Below are 24,444 nucleotides of genomic sequence, written 5' to 3' on the forward strand. Positions count from 1 at the left end.
GTGGAAGGCCTGAAAAGAGCTGCGAACTGGGAGAATGTGCATTTTGAACCAGCCATCTAGTCAAGACAGAAAAGTCTTGTGTTATCTAAAGCATTCTTGTGTCTTAAGGTTTCTTGGGTTTCCACAGCAGAGTGGAAGTTGGCGTGAGAGGTCGTGTGGTACGACTTTATTAAAGTAACAGCAGCTTTGTTGTGGGTAATATTTCTGGAGTTTTATTTTTTTAAATTTTTTGTAGTTGTTTTTTTTGGTGTACAAAACAAATATAAATACGAACAGAACAGTGAGAGTTGTGTATGAGAGTACAGAGGGAATACCATTAGAGTTATTTACAGCGAGATCGGTTTTATCTATTTGCATGGATATATCAGTTTCCCCTTTCTGTTCTTTTGTCCTTCGCTCACAGCATTTGCTGTGGCTGTTGTGGTCTTGTATATCACTCCGGGACTATTTTCCTCACTCCTTTCACTCCCCTGATTCCCGTTGTTGTTACTCCTGCCCTCCACATCCTCCCTTGAGTCCCCTGGCTCTCCTGTTGGGTTGGGTGGAATTTCTGGTTTCCTGACTCCCCCTTCTTTTCCACCTTCACCCCCCCCCCCCCCCCCCCCCCCCACCCCATGTCACGGCAACTCTTTCTTTATCTTTGGATACCTAGTTGTTTGCTACAGACAGGTCTTGGAACAACCGAATGAACGGCTCCCACGTTTAGTGGAAGCCCTCCTCCTCTGACCCACGGATAGCGAATTTGATTTTCTCCATTTGGAGAAATTCTGATAGCTCGGACAGCCAGTCTGCAGCTTTGGGTGGTGCTGCTGACCACCAGCCGAGCAGGATTCTCCGGAGTGTCATCAGAGAAGCAAAGGCAAGTCCGTCAGCCCTCTTCCCCATGAAGAGATCTGGCTGTTCTGACACCCCAAAGAATGCCAATCTCAGACACAGCTCCATCCTCATCCCCACCACCTTGGTGAATGCTTTTGATAACCCAAAATTTTTCTGTCTTGACTAGATGGCTGATTCAAATTGAACATTCTCCCAGCTCCACCCTCATGCCCACCACCTTGGACATTATATTCCAGAAGGCTGTCCAGTACCCAGCAAGTCTGGGGCAAGACCAGAACATGTGGGCGTGGTTGGCTGGGCCTCCTTGGCACCGTTCATATCTGTCCTCCACCTCCAGGAAGAACCTGCTCATTCGGGTTCTTGTCAAGTGGGCTCTATGTACCACTATTGGCTGCATTAAGTTGAGCCTCGCGCGTGTGGAGATGGAGTTGACCCTGTGCAGTCGTTTGCTCCATAGTCTCCACCCTATTTCAAACCCCAAATCTTCCTCCTACTTCTCCCTTGTCTCGTCCAATTCAGTGTCGGCCCTCCTTAGCAGTCGTTCGTACATGTCACTACAGTTCTCTTTCTCTATGATGTCCACGTCCAGCAGTTCCTCTCGTAGTGGCTGTCGTGGGTATGTCCTTTTTATTTTCGCAGAAAGTTTTTGAGTTGTCAGGACTTGAACTCATTGCCTCCTGTAAGTTGGAATCTTTCCCTCAGCTCTTCGAGAATTGTTATGCTGTTGTCAGTGTACAGGTCCCGAGCTGTCAGCATCCCCCGTCCGTCTCCACCTTTTGAAGGAGGCATCAGTGAGTGCTAGCACAAACTTGTGGTTGTTGCAGATGGGGGCTTTGTCGGACATTTCGGTCAGGCCAAAATGTTGTCGCAGTTGATTCCACAACTGGAGTGTTGCCACCACCACTGGGCTGGTTGAATGCTTCTTGGGTGGGGATGGGAGTGCCGCCGTGGCTAGGGCCCAGAGTGAGGTCCCCTTGCAGGAAACATCCTCTGTGAGCACCCATTCAGCTTCCGGCTTTTTTATCCACCGCTTTACACTCTCTGTTGTAGCTGACCAGTGGTAATATTGCAAGTTTGGAGGGCGGGACACCCCATGGATTTTGTTCTCTGTCGTACTTTCTTTGGGATCCTTGCATTCTCCACCCCCACATGAACGCCATAATCAGTTTCTCCAGTGAGTTGAAAAAGGCCTTGGGGATATAGATCAGGATGGATCTAAGTAGGAAGAGGTACCTGGGCAGTAGGTTAATTTTGATCGTCTGCATGCTCCCCGCCAGGGAGAGTGGGAGTGTGTTCCATCTCTGCAGGTTCATTTTCCCGTCCTCCGTCAGGCTGGTCAGTTCCATTTGTGAACCCCTATCCAGTCATGGACAATTTGGATCTCCAGGTAGTGGAATTTGTGCCCGGCCTGTTTAAACAGCTCTGTCCCTCCGCCTTGCGGGTACACCGGGAAGATCTCGCTTTTGCTCACGTTGAGTTTGTCACCCGAGAAGGCTACAAGAGCGTCATGATTCCTTCTATGCTGCTTCGCAGGTTCAAGATGTAGAGGAGCAGGTCATCTGTGTAGAACGAGACTCTGTGCTCTCTGCCTCCTCTTTAGATCCCCTCCCAATTCTTTGCCGCTCTGAGTGCAATCACTAGTGGTTCTATCGCTAAGGCGAACAACAGCGGGGATAAAGGGCATCCCTGCCACTGTGCGGGCAGCACGGTGGCACAGTGGTTAGCATTGCTGCCTACGGCGCTGAGGACCCGGGTTCGAATCCCGGCCCTGGGTCACTGTCTGTGTGGAGTTTGCACATTCTCCCCGTGCCAGCGTGGGTTTCACCCCCACAACCCAAAAGATGTGCAGGTTAGGTGGATTGGCCACGCTAAATTGCCCCTTAATTGGAAAAAATAATTGGGTACGCTAAATTTTTTTAAAAATCCCTGCCGCTGTGCAGCTGGAAGTACTGACAGCTGGTGGTGTTTGTCCAGGTAGTGGAATTTGTGCCCGGTGTTATACAGGGGTTTCACCTCGGCGGTGAACCCTGTTCATAGTACCATAGAATCAACAGTGCAGAAGAAGGACCATTGAGTCTGCATCGGTCCTTGGAAAGAGTGCCCAGGCTTCCACCCTATCCCCTTAGCCCAGTAACCTGACCCAAAATTTTGGACTCTAAGGATAATTTAGCATGGCCAATCCACCTAACATGCACATCTTTGGACTGTGGGAGGAAAGCAGAGCACCTGGAGGAAACCCATGTGGACACGGGAAGAATGTACAAACTCCACATAGACAGTCACCCAAGGCCAGAATTGAACCTGGGACCCTGGAGCTGTGAGGCAGCAGTGCTAACCATGCCGCCATGGTTATTCACAATCAGGCACTATATTATAATCAGATAAGTTTTGCTCAGTCGAACAGCAGCAGGGATAACGAGCATCCCTGCCTTGTGCCCCTATGCAGTTGGAAGTACTTAGAGGTGGTGGTGTTTGTCCTTACGCTCACCATGGGAGCGCTGTACAGGAGTTTCACCCCAGCGGTTAACTCTGTTCCAAGCCCGAACCGCTCCAGGACCTCAATGAGGTACTTGCGTTCAATTCTACCTTTGACAAAGCCCGTTTGGTCCTCTGCAACCACCTCAGGCACACAGTCCTCTAGCCTTTTGGCTAGGAATTTAGCCATTATTTTTGCATTGACATTTAGTAGCTGTAGGAACTACATTCTGTTGGGTCTTTTTCTTCTTTAGGTATCAGTGAGATTGAGGCTTGTGCTAGCATAGGCGGCAGTGTGAATCTTTTGTAGAGGTCCGCCGGGAATCCGTCCGGTCCCGGCCTTCCCTGCCTGAACATAGAACATAGAACAGTACAGCACAGAACAGGCCCTTCGGCCCTCGATGTTGTGCCGAGCAATGATCACCCTACTTAAACCCACGTAACCTGTGTACCCGTAACCCAACAATCCCCCCCATTAACCTTACACTACGGGCAATTTAGCATGGCCAATCCACCTAACCCGCACATCTTTGGACTGTGGGAGGAAACCGGAGCACCCGGAGGAAACCCACGCACACACGGGGAGGACGTGCAGACTCCACACAGACAGTGACCCAGCCGGGAATCGAACCTGGGACCCTGGAGCTGTGAAGCATTGATGCTAACCACCATGCTACCGTGAGGCCCTGCATGAAGCTAATACTGTCCACGACCTCTCCCAGTTCTAGTGGTGCTTCCAGGCCCCATTTCCTGTCCTCCCACATGACTGGCATGTCCACTCTATCAAGGAACTGCTTCATTCCCGAGTCCTCTGCTGGGGGCTCCGAGGTGCACAGCCCCTGGTGGAAGGTCTTGAAAGCCTTGTTGATGATGTCTGGATCCGTTACTCGTGTGCCTCCACGATCCCTAATTTGTGCAATCTCCCTTGTGGCTGCCTACTTTCTTAGCTGGGGTGCCAGCAGGCAGCTGGCTTTTTGTCCATGTTCGTATAGGTTCACCCGTGCCTGACGGAGTTGGTGCACCGCCGTCCTCGTGGAGAGCAGGTCAAAGTCCGTTTGTAGCTTTCTCCTCTCCGGCAGGAGCTCCACGGTTGGGGCCTCGGTGTATCGCTGGTACACCTCAAGTATGGAGTCAACTAGCTGTTGCCTAGCCACCCTCTCTTCTCTCACTCTTTCTGCTTTAAAAGCCTTAATTTGTCCCCTGATCACAGCCTTTAGCGCCTCCCAGAATGTGGAGGGGGAGACCTCCCCATTCTGTTTGTTAGTAATAGACGTGTCTGTGGTCTGTGATATTTTCTCCAAAAAATCCTTGTTGGCCAGGAGGGTCATGCCCAACCTCCATGGGCATTGCCCGTCTCCAACTTCACATCCATGTAGTGTGGAGCATAGTCGGAGATTGGCTGGGTACAGCATTCCAAATCTTACGTTGTTCTTGTACACCGCAGCCTTTGCTTTGTTGAACTCGGCCCGGTGCTTGGCCAGGTCAGCCTCAATGTTCTGGTATATCCAGATCTTATATCCTTCCTAGCTGCAGTTTTTGGAATGCCTGGTCCAGCACAGAATTCTCTCCCGGTGTGCTCTGTCTATCTCTGGTGGGTTGGCAAAGCTCTCCCTTCAAACCAGGTTACCCAGCATTTGGGCCACGAAAACTGTGGGGTTCGATCCCCTCTGGTAGGCCCACGATTCGCAAATTCTGGCTCCTCAACCAGTTCTCTTGATCCTTGACCTTTCCTTTCAGGATGTCTTATGTTGCGACCAACCTCGCCACCTCTTTTTCTCGGTCAACTATCCGTTCGCTCTGGTCCATTGCTGTCCTTCCCAGGTCCGTGATCCTCGCCTCCTGGGCCTCCAATCGCCTTTCGGCTTTGTCCAGGGTCAGTTGCTTGCATGCCAGGGCTTCGTCTACAGTGTCCTTCACCACTGCCTGAATGTCTGATTTTGTCACGCCACTGTGCTCCCTCAATGCTCTTGAAAGGAATGCCATCCAGCCATCCCCTGCTGAGGGAGGGCTTGTTGTGCGGCTAGTCGGGCGTTCTCTCTCAGACGAAGTTCGGATTTCGCTGTCTCATGCTCTGGTCGGCTCATCTGCCCGTTGCTGGTCCAGGCTCTTCTCACTCCTGGACTCTGCTCGGCCCCTGGATTGACTTTTGTTCGACAACTTTTTTTCCCCTGTTGTTCTGCTAAAGTCGTGGAAATGGGATGTTCCGTTTTTCAGGTGAAAAGTGGCTATTTTTGAGGTTCGCAGGAAGGTGGGAGAAACCTGGGATGGACTGGGCAGGGCGGGGGTTCCCGGCGGGATGGAGTGGCGTGAACCACTCTGGCATCGGGCTGCCCCAAAGGTGCGAAATCCTCCGCCCCTTCAGGGGATAGGCCGGCCCCGGAGTGGTTGGCGCCCTGCTGGCCGGCAGGAAACGGGCTTGGCACAGCGCCAACCAGCGCTGAAGGGCCACCGCTGGCCCGCGTGATTCGGCGCATGCGCGTGAGCACCAACGCGGGCTGGCATCACCCCGCGCATGCGCAGAGCGATTCACTTCCGCACTGAGAATGGCGGAGGACCAAGGCCTCTGGTGCGGAACAATTGAGTGCCCCCATGGCACAGGCCCACCCGCGAATCGGTGGTCCCCGACCGCAGGCCAGACCACCGTGGAGGCACCTCCTGGGGCCAAATCCCTCCGCGACCCCATAAGAACCCCGGAGCCCGCCCGCGCCGCCAGGTCCCGCCGGAAAAGGACCTACTCTAATTTACGCCGGGGGGACCGGCAAAGAACGGGCGGGACTTCAGCCCATTGTGGGCCGGAGAATTCGGTCAGCCCCGGGCCATTGAGTCGCGCTGGACCCCGCCATTCTCCGAGGCGGGCGGCAAGACTCGTGCCGGGCCAGTTTTTTGGGGGGGGGGGAGAATTGGGAGGATGGCGGGGGCAGGATTCACGCCCACCCCCGGCGATTCTCCCATCCGGCGCGGGGGATCAGAGAATCCCGCCCCTGATGTGTGACTTCACAGCACATCCTCGTCATCAGAAGTCACCATTTAAGGATTTTCATAATTATTATAGTTTTCATTGCTGTGAGGGAGTAAAAGCAAAATGTGGATGCTGGAAAACTGAACCAAAACTGGAAATTCTGGAAAAACTCAGGACCGGCAGCAGAAGAGAGCCAAACAGAGTTAATCTTTCAAGTTTGTCTGACTTTAGAGCTCTGAAGAAAGGACATACAGTCTTAAATATTAACTCTTGTCACTCTTTCTCTCCACAGATGCTGCCAGACCTACTGAGTTTTTGCAGCATTTTCTGTTGTTAATTATTTAGTGTTGCCTGGGAGGTGTTTACTTGGGGGTCTGCCTAAGAATGGAGCCTTTTGAGGAGAATATTTTGTAAGGCTGTTTTAACTATGTAATCATAGTCTTGCATGTTTAAGTTTTCTTTTCTTCTTAATAAACCTTTAACTTTTAATTTTAAAATCCCCAAAGTGTTAGCAGACTTCTTGCTGCTGGGGTCCTTCTCATTTTCTGAATACGCAAAACAAGATATGACCCTCAAGCCAAGATTCCCTCTGGGATTTGGTTTACTGGCTGATTACCATCTCCTCTGGTCATAACAGTTTTTATTTGTATTTCAGCACCTCTGAATGACACGGCGAATGGACTGCAATGTCGAGGGTGTTTCAGCAACTCGTCCGATTCCTGCAGGGTCTCTGAACAGATGGTGAAGTGCGTTGGGGCACAGAATCACTGCATGAATGTCTCAGGCATCACGGATCTTTGTATGTATAATCCTCTGCCAGCGGCGTGAGGCTTTCAATAAATTTCCTTCCTCCTCATCCCCTTTCACATTTTGTTTCTGACGGGTCTCACCCCTGACTCTATGATATCCACATAGAGGGTGTGCTGCTCTGTCAGTGGTGCCACCTTTCAGAGGAGGCCTTCACCTGTGGGTTGCTCTCTCTGCTGAATGTAAAAGATCCCAAAGTCACCTTTGGATGAACTGAATTGGAGTTCTGCCCCTCTCAACGGCACTTTTGTGTTCAGCTTATCAACTGGCTGTAACCCTCACCCATGCCTTTGTTACCATGGATCTAACAATTCCGGTATGCTCCTGGATCTACTTCAAAATCTGCTGTCCGGGATTTAATAATGGGAAACGAGGAAATGGCCGAAGCATTGAACAGGTATTTTGTGTTGGTCTGCACAGCGGAAGACACAAATAACATGCCAATAATTGATGGCAAGAAGGTGATGGCAGGAGATCATTATCACTAAGATGGCAGTGTTGGGCAAGCTGATGGGGCTAAAGGTAGACAAGTCTCCTGGCCCCGGTGGAATGCATCCCAGAATTTAAAAAGGCGAGGAAAATGGCAAATGCCCTTGTGGTAAATTTCCAAAATTCGCTGGACTCTCGGGTGGTTCCAGCAGATTGGAAAACAGCAAATGTGCCGCCACTGTTTAAAAAAAGCTGGTAGACAAAAGGTGGGTAACTATAGGCTGGTTGGCTTAACCTCTGTAGTGGGGGAAATGCTTGAATCAATCAAGGAAGAAAAGGCGTGACATCCAGATAGAAATTGTCCCATTGGGCAGACGCAGCATGGGATCATGAAAAGAAGGTCATGTTTAACTAATTTACTGGAATGATTATGAACATGGTGGACAACAGGGAATGTTGTGTATCTGGATTTCCAGAAAGCCAGTGCCAGTATGACTTTTCTCAAGTAAGGAGACCAAAACTGTACACAGTACTCCGCCTTATATGACTGTAACATAACCTCCCTGTTTTTAAACTCCATCCCTCAAGCAATGAAGGACAAATTGCCTTCTTAATTACCTGCTGCACCTGCAAACCAACTTTTTGCGATTCATGCACAAGGACATGCATTCAACAAGCTGCCTCACAAAAGGCTGCTGCAAGATAAAGGCCATGATGTGGAGATGCCGGCGTTGGACTGGGGGGAGCACAGTAAGAAGTCTTACACCAGGTTAAAGTCCAACAGGTTTGTTTCAAACATTAGCTTTCGGAGCACTGCTCCTTTCTCAGGTGAATCTGTGGAATTCACCTGAGGAAGTAGCAGTGCTCTGAAAGCTAGTGTTTGAAACAAACCTGTTGGACCTTAACCTGGTGTTGTAAGACTTCTTACTGTGCAAGATAAAGGTGCACAGCATTACGGCTAATGTATTAGCATGGATAGAGGATTGATTAACTAACAGAAAGCAAAGAATATGGATAAATGGGTGTTTTTCTTTTGTTGATTAGAGCTAGTGGTGTGCCTCAGGGACCAGTGTTAGGACCGCAATTGTTCACAAGTTACATAGATGATTAGGAGTTGGGGACCAAGTGTAATGTGTCAAAGTTCACAGATGACTCTAATATGAGTCGTAGAACAAAGTGTGCAGAGGACACTGAAAGTCTGCAGAGGGATGCAGATAATTTAAATGTGTGGGAAAGGGCCTGGCAAGTGGAGTACAAGTTGGTAAATGTGGGATCATCCATTTTGGTAGGAAAGACGGCAAAATGGACTATTATTTAAATGGTAAAAAATTGCAGCATGCTGCTGTGCAGAGGGACCTGGGTGCCCTTGTGCATGAATCACAAAAAGTTGGTTTGCAGGTAACTAAGAAGGCAAATGGAAATGTGTATTTTGTTGCTAGAGGGATGGAGTTTAAAAACAGGGAGGTTATGTTCCAGTCGTATAAGGTGCTGGTGAGGCCACACCTGGAGTACGTTGTACAGTTTTGGTCTCCTCACTTGAGAAAAGTTGTACTGACACTGGAGGGGGTGAAGAGGAAATTCACTCGGTTGATTCCAGAGTTGAGAGCATTGGCTTATGAGGAGTGACTGAGTAGACTGGGTCTATGGTCATTGGAATTTAGAAGAATGAGGGGGGAATCTTACAGAAACATATAAAATAGTGAAGGTAATAGATAAGATAGAAGCACGTAGTCTAAAATAAGGGGGGAGATTTAGGACCGAGTTGAGGAGGAATTTCTTCACCCAAAGGTTGTGAATCTGTGGAATTCTCTATCCAGTGAAGCAGTTGAGTCTCCTTCATTTAACGTTTTTAAGGCAAATATAGATAGAATTTTGAACAGTAAAGGAATTAAGGTTTATGGTGATCAGGCTGCTAAGTGGAATGGAGTCCACAAAACGATCAGTAGGCTCGAGGGGCCAGATATCCTCCTCTTGTTCCTAATTCTTATGTTCTTATGTTTTAACACTTTACCAAGTTCCTTTCCCCTCTCACCACTATGCTCACTGAACCACACTGGATCCTGGTCAAGCAACACGTTGGGCGGGATTCCCCATCGGTAAAATCTGGAAAGGCGCTTGGGCAGATAATCGGTCTTGACAGCGAAATCATGACAGGCACTGGGTTCACGCTAAATCACATTTCTCCGATGCCTCGACAGTGGCATCAATGCGTTCTACTACGCACCTACAGTAAATACCATTCGCATATCAGTAGCGGGCCTGACCCGGTATTTTCCAGGGCCTCCGCGATCATCCGCATCCTTTGGGGAATTCCCGACGGCTTGGTTCATTTGTGCTTTTAAAAATTGGCAAATAGGCACCATGGCTGATGAGGGATAGAGAGGAGGTAGGACATGCAGGTGTGTGACCGTGGGGTGCCGGTTCTGACACTGGCCGGGCTGGCTGGGTGGGGGGGTCTGCCAGGGCCGGGTGTAAACAGGGGGTAACCAGAAGATGGACAGTGGGGTGAGGGTGACCCCTCATTGGACTGGCGTGTCCAGGCATGGACCATAATCAATGTGGCCTGCAAGACAGCTATCTTGCTGCGCACCTCACTGACCACCCATCGTGGCCCATAGTTTTGGCTGTATGGGTGCCCCCCACCCCGCCACCCTGCCCACCCCACCCTCCATCCCACCACCCTTCGCATCCACCCTCCCCCCGCCATACCAGCCCCCCCCCTCCCAACCGGCCGTCAGTCGTCAGCGGGGCATTACTCGACCCATCCAAGGGCAATGCCCACAGTAGCCTCTACAGGGATCACTGAAGGGTGGGCCGTGGAGTGTTGAGCATGTACAATGTTAGCTGCTGGTGTCTCTGGAAGCAGGGACGGGCGCCAGGGCCAGAGGCCCCCACCATGGGACGGGATTGCGAGCAGAGCTAACCCCGGAGACCATCCGCCACCTGGCGCTGCCAGTCCTGGAGGCCGCTCTCGTCTCGACCAGGATCATGCTGCTTACAGTCCCAGGCAGATTCTGTTTGGGACTGTATCACATCATTATGCGACTTTGTCACCACCTTCTTGGTCTGTGCCACATGAGCCAGTGACTGCGCCATCCCTTTCTGGGACCGGGTTACCTCCCCCTGGCTCTGTGCCATGCAGGCCAGTGCCAGGGCAATGCTGCCGACACTCTCAGCCATGACCTGCTATAATTGGACCACACTTTGGAGCGCAGCTGCAATGTACAGGTGGCTCTGCTATATGGCTGCCTTTGATAGGGCAGCCCTGTTCTGGGTCTCGGGCACGGCCTGCACAGCTTGCCCCAGGCATTGAACTTGTGAATCATGGCCGGAATCTTTTCCCCCAAATCCATCACCACGTATGCCACACGTGCGGTGTTGGCCTGGGTGGCATGCATGGGTAGCACCACCTCCTGCTCCTGCATGCGATTGGACTCTAAAACCTGCGCCTGCAGGCGCTGGATGCTCGTTGAAACTCAATTAGTCCTTGGCTCTGCGACGGCATCTCCACAATCGATGGAACCGTCCGTTCCAGAAGCCCGAAATCCGTCTGGACGGCAGCTAGTCCCTGGGTGACTGTTCTTTCTTCGGGCCCTCCAACCACGTCCAGTGCTCTCTGTTCTGCTGCAGTGAGAGGCTGCACATCCCACAGTCCCATTGCAGTCTTCTCGCGTCTCGCCGGTTGCAGCCTTCCCCTGACCACACCCTGAGGACGTTGTGCAGTTTCTTTTGGCGAGACTGGCCGGTCCTCGGGGTGTTACCCATGGCGCTGAAGCCCTCTGCCAGCTGCGCCCAAGCCCGGTGAACGGCAGCGGCTGGCAGCCTCCTTCCCATCCTGGGCTGCAGGGCCGCCTGCCTCTCCTCCACGGCTTCATGCAAGGTCTCCAGTTCCGCATCTGTAAACCTCGGGGCTGCTTGTCTTGCTGCTATCTTGTTGGCTAGGATGGTGTGTGTGTGTGTGTGGAGTGCAGTGTGTATATGTGGCTGCAGCTTGTCAGCCTCCGGGTGTCAATTCTGAACCCAGCGAATCCCGCACCATTTCTCATTGGAATCGATTGTGTTCCAGATGACGCCGATGCTAGCCCCTTAATGGTTTCTGAATTGGTCCAGGTGCGGTCCCAGTTTTGCTATCCCCCCCTCCCCCCCCCCCCCCCAGTCCTCTGTTCTTGCCACCTCGCAATGGGAATTCTCATTGATGCCACCCCACAATGTCGGAAAACCTGCAGGTGTGGTTGCGCTGCCCGTGGGACCAGGGAATCCCACCGCCAGAAAGTGCCTGGGGAATTCCAGCTAACATTCTCCTAATGTGGTCTGGTGTTGCACAATGAAGCACCTTGAGGTGTTTCATTATATTCCAGGTGCGACAAAGATATAAGTTGTTGTTATCTTGTTGTTCAGCTGAAGCAGCAAGTGTGTCCCAAACAGCTTAAAGACGGGTGAAACACTGCCACTCCGCTGTCCCAATTTGCTGCCCATGGTTTTGAAATCTCAATGAGCCCACCCTTTATAAACAGCAGAGGCCTATGCATAATCCCCTCAGTATCCAACCTCTATTCTGTCTGTTTCTAGTGCCTGGCTCGACGAATTTTTTCGGCAAGGGCTGTGTCTCTGAGCAAATCTGCCAGGCAGTCAACAGCATGATTGAATTCAGCATCCTGTTTAACGAGCTTCCCACGTGTTGCACGGGGGACTTCTGCAATGGTGACCTTGAGAGAGGCACCTCCACACCGGAGCCAGGTAACCTGTGGGGTGGGGCGGGGTGGGGGTTGGCAAGGGGAATGGGGGCACAGGCCCTGAGCGGAGGGCAATTGATCAACACCATAACTTGAAAGAGATAGGAAGGGAGAGGAAGGAGTGTGGGATATTGTAACAGGGGAAAACAAAAGAGGGATAGAGAAAGGAAAGGAGAAATGAAAGGAAAAACAGAATGAGTGCCAGAACGAGAGAGAGAGATATCGAGTGACGTGGCACTGACAGATCCAAATATAGAAAGCAGAAACATCTTTTAACATATTTTAAATCAAACACAGCACAGCGTTTCTTTACAGTTAGCAGGAGGATGGGCAACCAGAGGGGACATAGATTGAAGAGAACCGGAGGAGTTGGGGGAGATGAGGAGAATTTCTTTCTACACAGCGAGTTGTTGTGATCTAATCTGGAAGATACTGCCTGAAAGAGCGATGGAAGCAGTTTTAATCAGAACTCTGAAAAGGGGGGAATTAGAAAAATACTGGAAGGGGCAAAAATTTGCAGGAACGATGGGGGGAAAGAGCAGGAGGAGGAGCGGGGACAAGTTGGAGAGATCGTTCAAAGAGCTAGTAAAGGGCATAATGGGAACAATGGCCTTATCCTCTACTATACGATTCTTTAATCCTGACCGGCCTCCACATTCAGGCCTGAGCCTGAGATTGGGTACATAGTATACCCAATCAAAAGTGTGTTTGGAATACCCTGAGATAGTTGGTTAAATAATCTCTTCATTTCTCTTCTCTTTCCCTGATTGGTCGATCATTAGCCATAACAAAGAGCACAGTGACACCAGAAATCAGCAGCAAAGGGCCAGCTGACAGCAAGGGTATGAATTCACATCAACTTTTATTCTAAGACATAGATATGTATACATGAACCGGGATCTGTGCACCTGTGACAGGTCTCACCTTGTTCCTGTGTAACACGTCAGAGGAGGTTGAATGGACTCCTCTTGTTCTTGTGTAACGGGCTTGAGGGGCTGAATAGGCTCCTCCTGTTCCTGTGTTACAGGCTAAAAGACTGAATGGCTCCTCCTTTTCCTGTGGAACAAGTTTCATGGGGCTGAATGGGCTCCTGTTCCTGTGTAACAGGCTCGAGAGGCTGAATGGTTACCTCCTGTTCCTGTGTAACAGTTTCCAGGGGCTGAATGGGCTCCTGTTCCTGTGTAACAGGCTCGAGAGGCTGAATGGGCTCCTCCTGTTCCTATGTAACAAGTTTCCAGGGGCTGAATGGGCTCCTGTTCCTGTGTAACAGGCTCGAGAGGCTGAATGGGCACCTCCTGTTGCTGTGTAACAGTTTCTGGGGGCTGAATGGGCTCCTCCTGTTCCTGTGTACCAGGTTCAAGAGGCTGCGTGACCTCCTCCTGTTCCTGTGTACCAGGTTCAAGAGGCTGAGTGGGCACCTCCTGTTCCTGTGTAACAGTTTCTGGGGGCTGAATGGGCTCCTCCTGTTCCTGTGTAACAGGCTCGAGAGGCTGAATGGTCTCCTCCTGTTCCTTTGTTATAGTTTAAAGGGCTTGTGTCTGGGTTGCCGAGGCAACAATTCCCAGTATTTACTGGCCCCTGACACTTGCTCAATATTGTGGAACAGACAGCCCAGCTCAACAATGTTGTTATTTATTAACTTGCATTTCCAATTCCTTCTGTAGGAAACGTAGGGTGTATCGTTGGATCGGTGGTTGGAGTCATAGGTGGTTTTCTGATAACAGTGGGGGTATGTTACCTTTGCCACAAGAATAAAAGAGGTCAGTGCGATGTCCTTGTGAAAAAAAAATACTTTTGCTTAATTCATAAAATTACAAAACATGAAAGGCGTCCTTTCTCCCTATCGTGTTTAGACTGGCCCTATTATAAACAAATATCCAATTAGTATCCCCAAATCTCTTCAGGACTATATCAATTGACTCAATACACATGGTGCAGTCGGACCAGAATAATTATCTCTGTACCCTCCTCAATCCACCCTATCTCTGTAACATCTGTCATGTGAGAATACCTTTAAGATCCAGGGTCAAACCAGGATGGGGACTCGCGATTTTTGGGGTTGGGGTGGAGCCGGGAGTGCAGGAGGCGAAAGAGGCCGGTGTGCTGGCCTTTGCGTCCCTAGTAGCCCGGCGAAGGATCTTGCTACAATGGAAGGATGCGAGGCCCCCAAGCGTGGAGACCTGGATCAATGACATGGCGGGTTTCATTAAGCTAGAGAAGGTCAAATTCGCCCTGAGAGGGTCGGTACAAGGGTTCTTTAGGCGGTGGCAGCCTTTTCTCGACTTTCTGGCTCAACGATAGGGTACGGGGACAGCAGCAGCAGCAACCCGGGGAGGGAAAAGGGGAGGGAAAAGGGGGGGGGGGCCGACAATGACTATGTTTGTTTATTTAATTTTAATATTTTTTAAGTTCTTTTGTTGTTCATTAGGGTTGGGGGGGGGGGGGGGGGGGGGGGGGATGTGATACATGCGCCGATACGGTCTGGGGGTGTCACAGTTATTATGGGTTATTTTGTTGCATTTCATTGTTTGTCGTTATGTTTTATATTTTCTGTAAAAAATTCCAATAAAAAATTATATAAAAAAAAAGAGAATACCTTTAAGAACTGGGTGTTCATAAATGGGTGTTTAAGAAATGTACCTTTAAGAAATGTTTGTTTATCAGTGATGTTAGAGTGTGGGTGGAGCTGGGCTGTCTGTCAGCTTTTTACTTTCGTTTTAGGCTGTTTGCTGCAGGGTGTGTTTTAGTTTTGTTTTCAGTGTTGGAGCTAAAGCCAGACAAGGCAGGTGTACTGCTGTTCTCTCTGCCATGAAAAGAGTATCTCTTGATCATTTGGTAAATTCAGAATTATAAATGATTTCAGCAGTGAATGTAAACCTGATGTGCTTCTGTTAAAAGGTGTTTATTTTATCTTCTGGGTGTTGTTTGGGAAGTTATTAAGGATTACTTAGTGTTGTATTCTTTGGGGGTTGTATTTGAATTGATGCTTGCTAAGATGTTCACTGAATGTTTTAAAAAGATTAACTTGAGTTCATAGAATAAACATTGTTTTGCTTTAAAAATGCTTCTCAATTTCTGCAGTACCACACATGTAGAGTGGGCCATGTGCTCCCCATACCACAATCTATTAAAAGTTGTGGATCAGGTGAACTCCATGATACACTTTGGGGTTCTCTAAACCTTGGCCCATAACACATCCTCCAGCTCTACAACACTGCCCAGCTCTGTAACCTCCTCCAGCCCCTACAACCTCCCTATCTCTGTAACCTCCTCCAGCCCCAACAACCTTCATATCTCTGTAACCTCCTCCAGCCCCAACAACCTTCCTATCTCTGTAACCTCCTCCAGCCCCAACAACCTTCCTATCTCTGTAACTTCCTCCAGCCCCGACAAACTTCCCTATCTCTGTAACATCCTCCAGCTCCTACAACACACCCTATCTCTGGAACCTCCTCCAGCCTCTACAACCCTCCTTAGCTCTATAACCTCCTCCAGCCCCTACAGTCCTCCCTATCTATGTAACCTCCTCAATCCCCGATACCCCTTTGAGATCTTTGTCCTCCAATTCCAGCCTCTCAATTCCCATTGTTCCGCCATTAGTGGTGGTACTTCAGCTGCATGGGGAACCCAAGCTCTGGAATCCCCTCCTTAAATCTCTCTACCTCTCTCTCTATGTCTCTCTCTGTCTCTCTCTCTCTTGCTCCTTTAAAAAGCTCCTTTAAACCAACCTCTTTGACCAAGCTTTTGGTCATCTGTACCAGTCTGTGGCATAGGGTCAAAGTTTGCATTATACTGGTCCTGTGAAGCACTTTAGAGAGTAGTCTTGCGTTGAAGGCGGAATAGGAGTACAAGATGTTGCCATTCCTGTATCTGAATCCCTGTCTTGGCTTCCTCCAAATATAGAGTCCAGACCTTTGTGATGTGTTCAAAGCATGATCCTGGATTTCTGGAATACCTGTTGACCCTTCTGCTGCCCTTGGTGGTGACTGCGCAGCAGTCTCGCTCTAATTGCTTGGTATTTGGTATCACTCGAGAAGGATATGACTTCCAAGGGACTATCTATTTTTCTGCCTCTTCACGACAATATGAGACAGCACCTGGTCACTGGCTGGTGCAAGGAGGAGCTTTGCATGTTAAAGTCAGCAATTCTGGTTGTGAGGATTTCCTATTGGGTTATTAATTGGTCGCTCATCACCTTAAGCTAATGCCGTTTATGGCTTGGTGTTCGCTAATCTGCAATTTGTTCACTTGTTTCTTTTTATTCATTCATAGGTTGGTAGGCGTAGCTGGCTAGGCCAGCATTTGTTGCTCATCCTGAATTGCCCTTTAGAAGGTGGTGGTGTGCCATCCTCTTGAACTGCTGCAGCCCATACGCAGTAGGTATACCCACAGTGATGTTAGGCAGGGAGTTCCAGGATTTTCACCCAGTGACAGTGAAGGAATGGCCGATATATTTCCAAGTCAGATGGTGAGTGACTTGGAGGGGAACTTGCAGATAACGGTGTTAATAGAAACATAAAAAATAGGAACAGGAGTAGGCCATTCAGCCCTTCGAGCCTATTCTGCCATTCAACATGATCATGGCTGATCCTCTACCTCAACACCATACTCCAGCACTCACCCCATGCCCCTTGATACCTGTAGAGTCTAAATATCTAATTCATTCTTGAATATATTCAGTGATTTGCTCTGCACAGCCTTCTGTGGATTGGATTGGACTGGATTTGTTTATTGTCACGTGTACCGAGGTACAGTGAAAAGTATTTTTCTGCAAGCAGCTCAACAGATCATTCAGTACATGGGAAGAAAAGGGAATTAAACAGAATTCAAGAAAATACATGAGAATACATAATAGGGCAACACAATATATACAATGTAACTACATAAGCATTGGCATCGGATGAAGCATACATGGGTGTAGTGTTAATGAGGTCAGTCCATAAGAGGGTCATTTAGGAGTCTGGTGACAGTGGGGAAGAAGCTGTTTTTGAGTCTGTTCATGCGTGTTCTCAGACTTCTGAATCTCCTACCCGATGGACGAAGTTGGAAAAGTGAGTAAGCCGGGTGGGAGGGATCCTTGATTATGCTTCCTGCTTTCCCCAGGCAGCGGGAGGTGTAGATGGAATCAATGGATGGGAGGCAGGTTCGTGTGATGGACTGGGCGGTATTCACGACTCTCTGAAGTTCCTTGCGGTCCTGGGCCGAGCAGTTGCCATACCAGGCTGTGATGCAGCCCGATAGATGCTTTCTATGGTGCATCTGTAAAGGTTGGTGAGGGTTAATGTGGACATGCCGAATTTCCTTAGTATTCCTTAGTAGAGAATTCCACAGATGAATCACCCTGTCTCCTCATCTCAGTTCTAAGTGCCTACCCCGTATCCTGAGACTAAATTTTTCAACAAGATAGATATATTTCTGATTTTTTAAAAATGGGTTAAAGGGATACGAGGAACAGGTAGGGCAGTCGATTTGAGACCAGGAAGAGATCAACCATGATCTGATTGAATGGCGGAGCAGGCTCAAAGGCCTGAATTGCCTACTCCTAATCCCTGTGTTCCTATGTTAGATACCCCCCCCCCCCCCACCCCCCCTACAGCCAGAGGAAAACAACATCCCTGCATCCAGTCTGTTCAGCCTTGCCAGTATTTTATATGTTTAAATTAGATCTCTGCTCATTCTTCTAAACTCCAATTAATACAGGCACAGTCGACCCAATCTCTTTCCAGTTATCTACTGCCCTCGTCCTTCTAGCTGGTAAAGATTGTGGGTTTGGAACGTGCTATTGAAGGAACTCAACAAAATGAATTGTTGCAGTGCATGCTACAGATGGAACACTCTGCTGCCACTGAGCGCTATTGTGGAAGGAGGGAATGTTGAAGATGGTGGATGGTATGCCAATCCAGTTGCATGCTTTGTCCTGGATGGTGCCAAGCTTCTTGAGTGTTGTTGGAGTTTAAGCTGTTTAAACTATTTGTACGCTGTGTTAAATAAAATAGGCAAAATGCATTCATGTGGACTCTCTTGTGACCTCAGGATATCCCAAAGTGTTTGACAGCCAATGAAATACATTGCCTCAAGTGTCATCACCAGTGCATTCCCACATTCTTGCCCCTTGACAACTTATCAAACCATTTGTATTTTTTTTTGTTCATTCATGGGATGTGGGCTTGAGGGGCTGGACCAATATTTATCGCCCATTCCTAAACTGAGAGGGCATTTAAGAGTCACATTTGCTGTGGATCTGCATTCACATGTAGGTCAGACCAGTTAAGGATGCCAGATTTCCACCTGGATAGTGTATAGATGAACAATCAATACAACTTTTAATTCCAGATATTTATTGGATTCACATTTCACAATCTACTTTGGTAGGATTTGAACCAAGATTTCCCCAGAGCATTAATCGGGCCTCTGGATTGCTAGTCCACTACGCCACACTCCCTCACTCATTCTTCCTCACAGATGTCACCATCCCTGAGGGTGACAATCATACTCTCTGAGATTCAGACCAAAGTCCCCACACAATGGAAGAGGTTTCTTGGAATTAAAAGTATTAAATGAAAGGAGACAAACACCACTCTGGACCTGAGGGTTACCAGCGCAACTTTGCGTTTTATTTCTGCTTTAGTCTTTCTTTTAAGCCTATGTCGACTATTTGAAATTATTTTGTATTGAGTCTTACTTTGTAAAGGCTGATATAAACCTAGACGTGATTGTGCTTTGTTTACGGATCAATTATATTCCCAATTTTGAGGTGTATAAGATAGGTCCACCCCTCCTCCCAGAAGATTAGGCCTCGTCTTCTACGCCACTTCGACTTACCTACCCTTAAGTAGGTTTTAAACGCTGGCGGGTTATAAATAAATCCGTGCAAACCCCATGCCTTGTACCGAAATACTTCCAGTCAAGTCACGCCCATTTTCGGTGGCGCGTCCACACTGGAAGTGGTTAAATACGGAGAGGAAAACAGTGGGCTGAAAGGAGAGTAAGTACGGAGCCAGCAAGGAATAATGTTTGGGACTGGCTCAAGATGGTCTAAAAGAGCCAAAGAAGATTTGGGAAAGTTGGATGTCTACAGGAGGAACATAGTTTTGTAGACATGGGATGTATGCAAAGTCTATGACATGGAGGACGAAGAAAACATCGCTCCTGGCCTCTGCCTTGAGGTAGCGGCAGAACCATTATCCAGGTACTGAGGATGAAGAATTCAAAGACTTAGCTGATGTCGAGTAAACCATGTTGAAATTGTTCATGGCCAGTTATACAGGCACTAATAAGCAGTTTTGTATTGTCTTGGGAGTTACGTCCGCTACCATTGTTAATGAACCAGATTTGGATTTGCTGGAAACAATGTTGTGCATGATTTTCCATTTTCATTGATGAAGAAAAGAACAAGAGGTTCAAATTGAACCGATCTTCTGGTCTGGCGTCGCCTTATACACCGTTTTAACCTGTATAGAAATGGAGTTTGGAAAAATCGGAATTTTCCGGTGCGGTTCTTTGGTCCCACTGGCAGTGCATCCCCACCAGCAGGTTTCCTGGCGGCCTGGGGTGGGTTCAATGGGAATTCCCATTGACAGCGGCGGGGGCACATAATCCTGTCGCCAGTGAATGGCGTGCCACCTCCGTCACCGAAACACACGAGGCTGGGAGGCTGGAGAATCCCACCCATTGGACTGATTCACCACAGCAACTTATACACCAGAAAATATGGCACTCGGTAACATTGTTAACTGGTACATTTGATCTTTATCCCCCAAGGATTTTTCTTGTACGTCATCTTCACAGCTGCTACTTTTACTGAATATTGTAGAAGCTGGTTTAACAAAAAGTGATTTCTCCACACCTTTTTTTTAAAAAGAGGACTGTTCTTATTAGTATTGACCCCAGTGACCCTTGAACTACAAGCAAGGATAATGAGTGGCCTTACTTGGGGTGGTCAACCACTGAAGTATCACAAAATAGAGTTTGACTGCTGGACGTAACTCCTGATTGATGGCAGGTGAGAAGGCCAACAACTTGGTAAACAAAATGAATATTGCAAAGTCAGCGTGGCTGTGAGGTAGACTGAGATTCCATTTGGAAGGCTGTCATCGAGCCAGAAGTTTGGCAAAAAGGGATGCCACTTCAACGACTCAGAGCTGTGGCCGTAGTGGTATAGTCGACCACTGTAGATGGGAGGAAGGGCCAGGATCAGAGTAACTGACTGTGGTGCCCACATGTTGGGTTACTGGGTAATGTCTGTACCAAGGGGATGATAACACATGTACCAATTTTGGGACACTGTTCTGGAGCAGATCAAACTGGGGCTAATGTTCGTGCTTCAAAGCAAATCTCTTTTCCTTCTGATTATGTTTATCTTCATTGAAAGCAGAAAGCACTTCATATAAATAATATATGTACCTCCTTTCAGTAAAGCAATTTTTCTTTTTACTTTTTTATATGATCAATTAAAATTGCCATATCATTGTCATTATAATCATTATTTAATATTCAATAAAATTGTTGTTTTCACATGTTAATTGTCATCATCATTCATTCCTGTTCATCTAGAGTACGACTCGGAACCTAAGTGAGATTCCAAAAGCGACTCTCGTGCCTGACGGCCACTTGATAAGCCAGTTTATTGTTCAATGTAAGTGAGGCATGAAGATTTCCCACATTTTGTAAAAGGTGTGGACAATCCGATTCCACGGCAATTCAGCGAATCATGAACCCCCCCGCTATTGCCTCTATATAACACAAACTCTCTCTCAGTCTCTCCATCGCGTGTGTTATAATGGTGCAAAGGCACACATAACTCTGAAAGGATTGGGTAAACACATTGTGGTTAAGTTTTGAAGACTCGGCACATGAAATGAAATCGCTTATAGTCACGAGTAGGCTTCAATGAAATTACTGTGAAAAGCCCCTAGTCGCCACATTTCGGCACCTGTTCGGGGAGGCTGTTACGGGAATCGAACCATGCTGCTGGCCTGCCTTGGTCTGTTTTCAAAGCCAGCGATTTAGCACAGTGTGCTAAACAGCATTTAAAGGGGGCATAAAGCTCCAGGTCATGAGAGTTGCAAGCAGAAGTGAAACTAAACAGAGGATTGCATGGCACACTCCTTTTCCGCTGCCTGCTATACTGCTACACATGGAGCACGTGTCGGAAACCTCTGTCTTATCCAGGGCGGAATCAGCTGTGGGCCACACACACAGGCACATCAAAGTCAACTTCATTATTTTTAATGCGAATACAGAAATGTTCAACCCACTCACTCCTTTGATGCGATGGCTGAATCAGCTTCTCCTGCATGAGTATCACAGCCACTGTGTTTCAAAGGCCACATTGGTGGAACTCAACTCAACGTTTTGCTTGCTTCCCTTTCCCATTCTCTCTCTCCTTCCCCACTTTGGGCGCGATTCTTTGGAAAGATTTCGAAGTGTGGTAACGAGTGGGAGCTGCCGCGAGCTCCCGGCGCTCGGACGAGCGAGGCCGGCAACGCGATTCGACGTTAATTGATCCACTTAACGAGGCCCCACGGGCTTCTCGCCGCAAATGATAGCTCGCCTGCTGATTGGCCGGCTCTGCACTCGCAGCCTCCCGCTAACACGTTCGAACAGCACTTCTCAGCCAACCCCAGTCAGTTCGCAACAATGGCGCCCAGGAGACGGGCCCCAAGGTTTGGGAATGCAGACCTGGGGAGGCTTCTCGATGCAGTGGAGGCCAGGAAGGGGTGGCCTGTTTCCCAGAGGGTCCTGGAGGGTGAGCCACAGGGCAGCTTTGCTGCCTGGGATGAGTGGTGATGGCTGTAAGCTCCAGGCGGACTGGCCTCTAGTGACGAAAAAAGATCAACGACCTACACTGTGCAGCGCGAGTGTGTAGACACCAATGGACCTCCACCACCCAACTCACTATGCGACCTCCAACACTCCCTTCAACCCTTTCTTCACAACCCTCCCACCACTGTGAACTACACATGTGGCTAAAAATGCCTTTTCTGTGTCTCCTGAGGAAAAAATCTCCCACAATCGCCGGGAGTGGGCCAAGACTGGCAGAGGAGTGCCGGACTTAGGATTCCTCACCTACTTCGAGGGCAGTGACCCACATGGAGGTTGGTGGCGCCGCAGAGGTGAGGAATCACAGGGCTCCACCAGAGGACCTGTCAAACTTGAGTTGTTATTGCCTTACTGACTGACCCATCCCTCCCACCTACCACATGTCCATTCTCCTGCATCCTCCAGCCGACAGTGCCGGCCCACCCTAGGTGACCTGCGCCCCAGCCTCCCAGGAGACCACATTGGAAGGGAACTCCGAGGTAGATATGATTGAGGTGTTTCAGCTGTCATCCCTACCCTCCACCAGCACAGATACATGCACCTTGGTTGGAAATGTTAGTGGATAGGCTTCAGGGCACAATCTGGTGAGCACCACACAGGTGCATCAGGTGGAGGCAGGAACCCCCAGAGGAGTTAGCGGTCAGAGGTCTGCTGGATCCCAGGACCCAGCTGGATCCCAGTCTGATGCTGAGTCTGTGGAAGAGGTCATTCCGGAACTGATGGGATGATAGGGAGTGGTCAGGACATTCAGAGGGAGCTATGGCAGATCCATAGCCGATTGGAGCAGTCCCAGAGGATACTGGCGAAGGAGATGTCGCCGGCAATGCATGGCACCAAGGCCAACACTGCTAGGGTGGCAGATGAAAGTCTGGTCCATGACGTCAGCACCATCAATGAAGGTAGCCAAAGCGTCATTACGGCCATGGCTGAGGGTCTCGACAGTATGTCCGGTTGGCTGGGGGATGTTACCCAGTGCCAGGCTGACCTTGACGAGGTTCTGCCGGACATGTCCCGCTCTCAGATGGGAATGGCCGAGGTGCTGCAGAGCTTGTCCCAGTCACAGGTGGACGCTGCCGAGGCACTGCAGAGCATGGACCAATCACTGAGGAGCATTGTCGAGGTTGACAATACGATGGTGCAGGCATCGGGGAGACACCAGGGCTGGCAGAGCCAGATGATGCACTGGCAGCCGGGGCTCGAACCAGTCGACCCTCTGACCCAAAGTGAACCCCAGGGCCCTGTGGGTACTGACCAGGAGAAGGGAGCGCTGGGTGGCAACCCGGACCGGCCCATAGAGTGGCGTTGGTGGCCTCCAGCTACCCTGAGTTCAACCCCTCTGATGAGGCCATGTCTCTTGTGCCACCGACAAGTGCATTGGGGCCCTTCAGCCTCAGAATCCCCAAGGACTCCCTCCAGGGGCATTAAAGACCATAGGACGAGGTGAGCAGCTGGCTGCCTCCACCTCTGATATGCGTGCTGTGGACACACCTAGATATAGTGGCAGAACTAGAAAGGCAAAGCACATTGAGGATCAATGAGGGCACCGAGGGAGGAGGGTTGAGGAAGAGGAGTGGGAGGAGGGTTGGGGAGGGAGCTGTACCATCAAGAGAGTGGGGAATTGTAAAACATAATAAACACCCTTGACCACAAGCAGTATGATGCCTCTGTCACTTTCTTCCGCAATGTGGCGTGATCGCTGAACCCTTGGCCCATCTCTCCAGGCATCCACCCGTCCCCATAGCACTTACCCACCCTATGGCAGTGGACATGGCCCCGGAGCTGTGTCCGATTCCCTGGGTATTCGGATGTTGGCTGTTGCATGTGTGGTGTTGCCTCCTGCAGTGCTCAAGCACAATGTCCAAGCATCATGGTGTGATTGGGATGTGAGGCAATGACTCCCACATGCTACATGGCCCGCCCACCCACGGGAATCCACTTGGGTTGTGTGAAATGCTCACTTAAACACAATTGCCAATTCCCTATTAGCAATCGCCTTCAGCTACACGGCCAGAGGCCTCAGCAGTCCGTGCGGGTCATGGGTTGTCGGTGGGGCAGACGGGCAGGGCCTAGGATTGCCCACGGAATGGATACACATGATCCAGGGGTTGGTATGGTGATCCCCAAATGCCTCCTTCTCTCCCCCTCCCTTCCCTTGATGGCTCACCCCAGTGTAACCACTTGCTGGGGGACGGGGGGGGGGGGGGGGGGGGGGGGGCGATGAATGACAGGAGGGCGTTAGATATGGGGTCACTCCGTTAATTGTATGGAAATATGGCTTCAGTGGTGATAATTGGTTTCTCGCTATGAGTGAGATCCCGATTTCGCCTATGGGAGCAGGCCAGTTGCATCGCAAACTGTTTGGTGCCTGGCGCGGTTCTCATT

The 24,444-nt window shown here is 49.5% G+C and overlaps 1 protein-coding gene across 5 annotated transcripts in view; it reads left to right on the forward strand.

Annotated features, from left to right (window-relative positions):
* The window catches only part of LOC119974535 (urokinase plasminogen activator surface receptor-like), a 111,604-nt gene that overhangs the window by 25,228 nt on the left and 61,932 nt on the right, over nt 1-24,444 (forward strand). For 4 of the 5 annotated variants that reach the window (XM_038813509.1, XM_038813508.1, XM_038813506.1 and 1 more), the window contains exons 4-7: nt 6,927-7,070; nt 12,077-12,244; nt 13,023-13,082; nt 13,905-14,000. In XM_038813509.1, the coding sequence (XP_038669437.1) occupies nt 6,927-7,070; nt 12,077-12,244; nt 13,023-13,082; nt 13,905-14,000 (468 nt within the window). The remainder of the gene's footprint in view (nt 1-6,926; nt 7,071-12,076; nt 12,245-13,022; nt 13,083-13,904; nt 14,001-24,444) is intronic. The other variant, XM_038813510.1, reaches the window with a different exon arrangement.

Source organism: Scyliorhinus canicula, chromosome 12 (genome assembly GCF_902713615.1).
Source record: "Scyliorhinus canicula chromosome 12, sScyCan1.1, whole genome shotgun sequence".
Taxonomy (NCBI): Eukaryota; Metazoa; Chordata; class Chondrichthyes; order Carcharhiniformes; family Scyliorhinidae; genus Scyliorhinus; species Scyliorhinus canicula.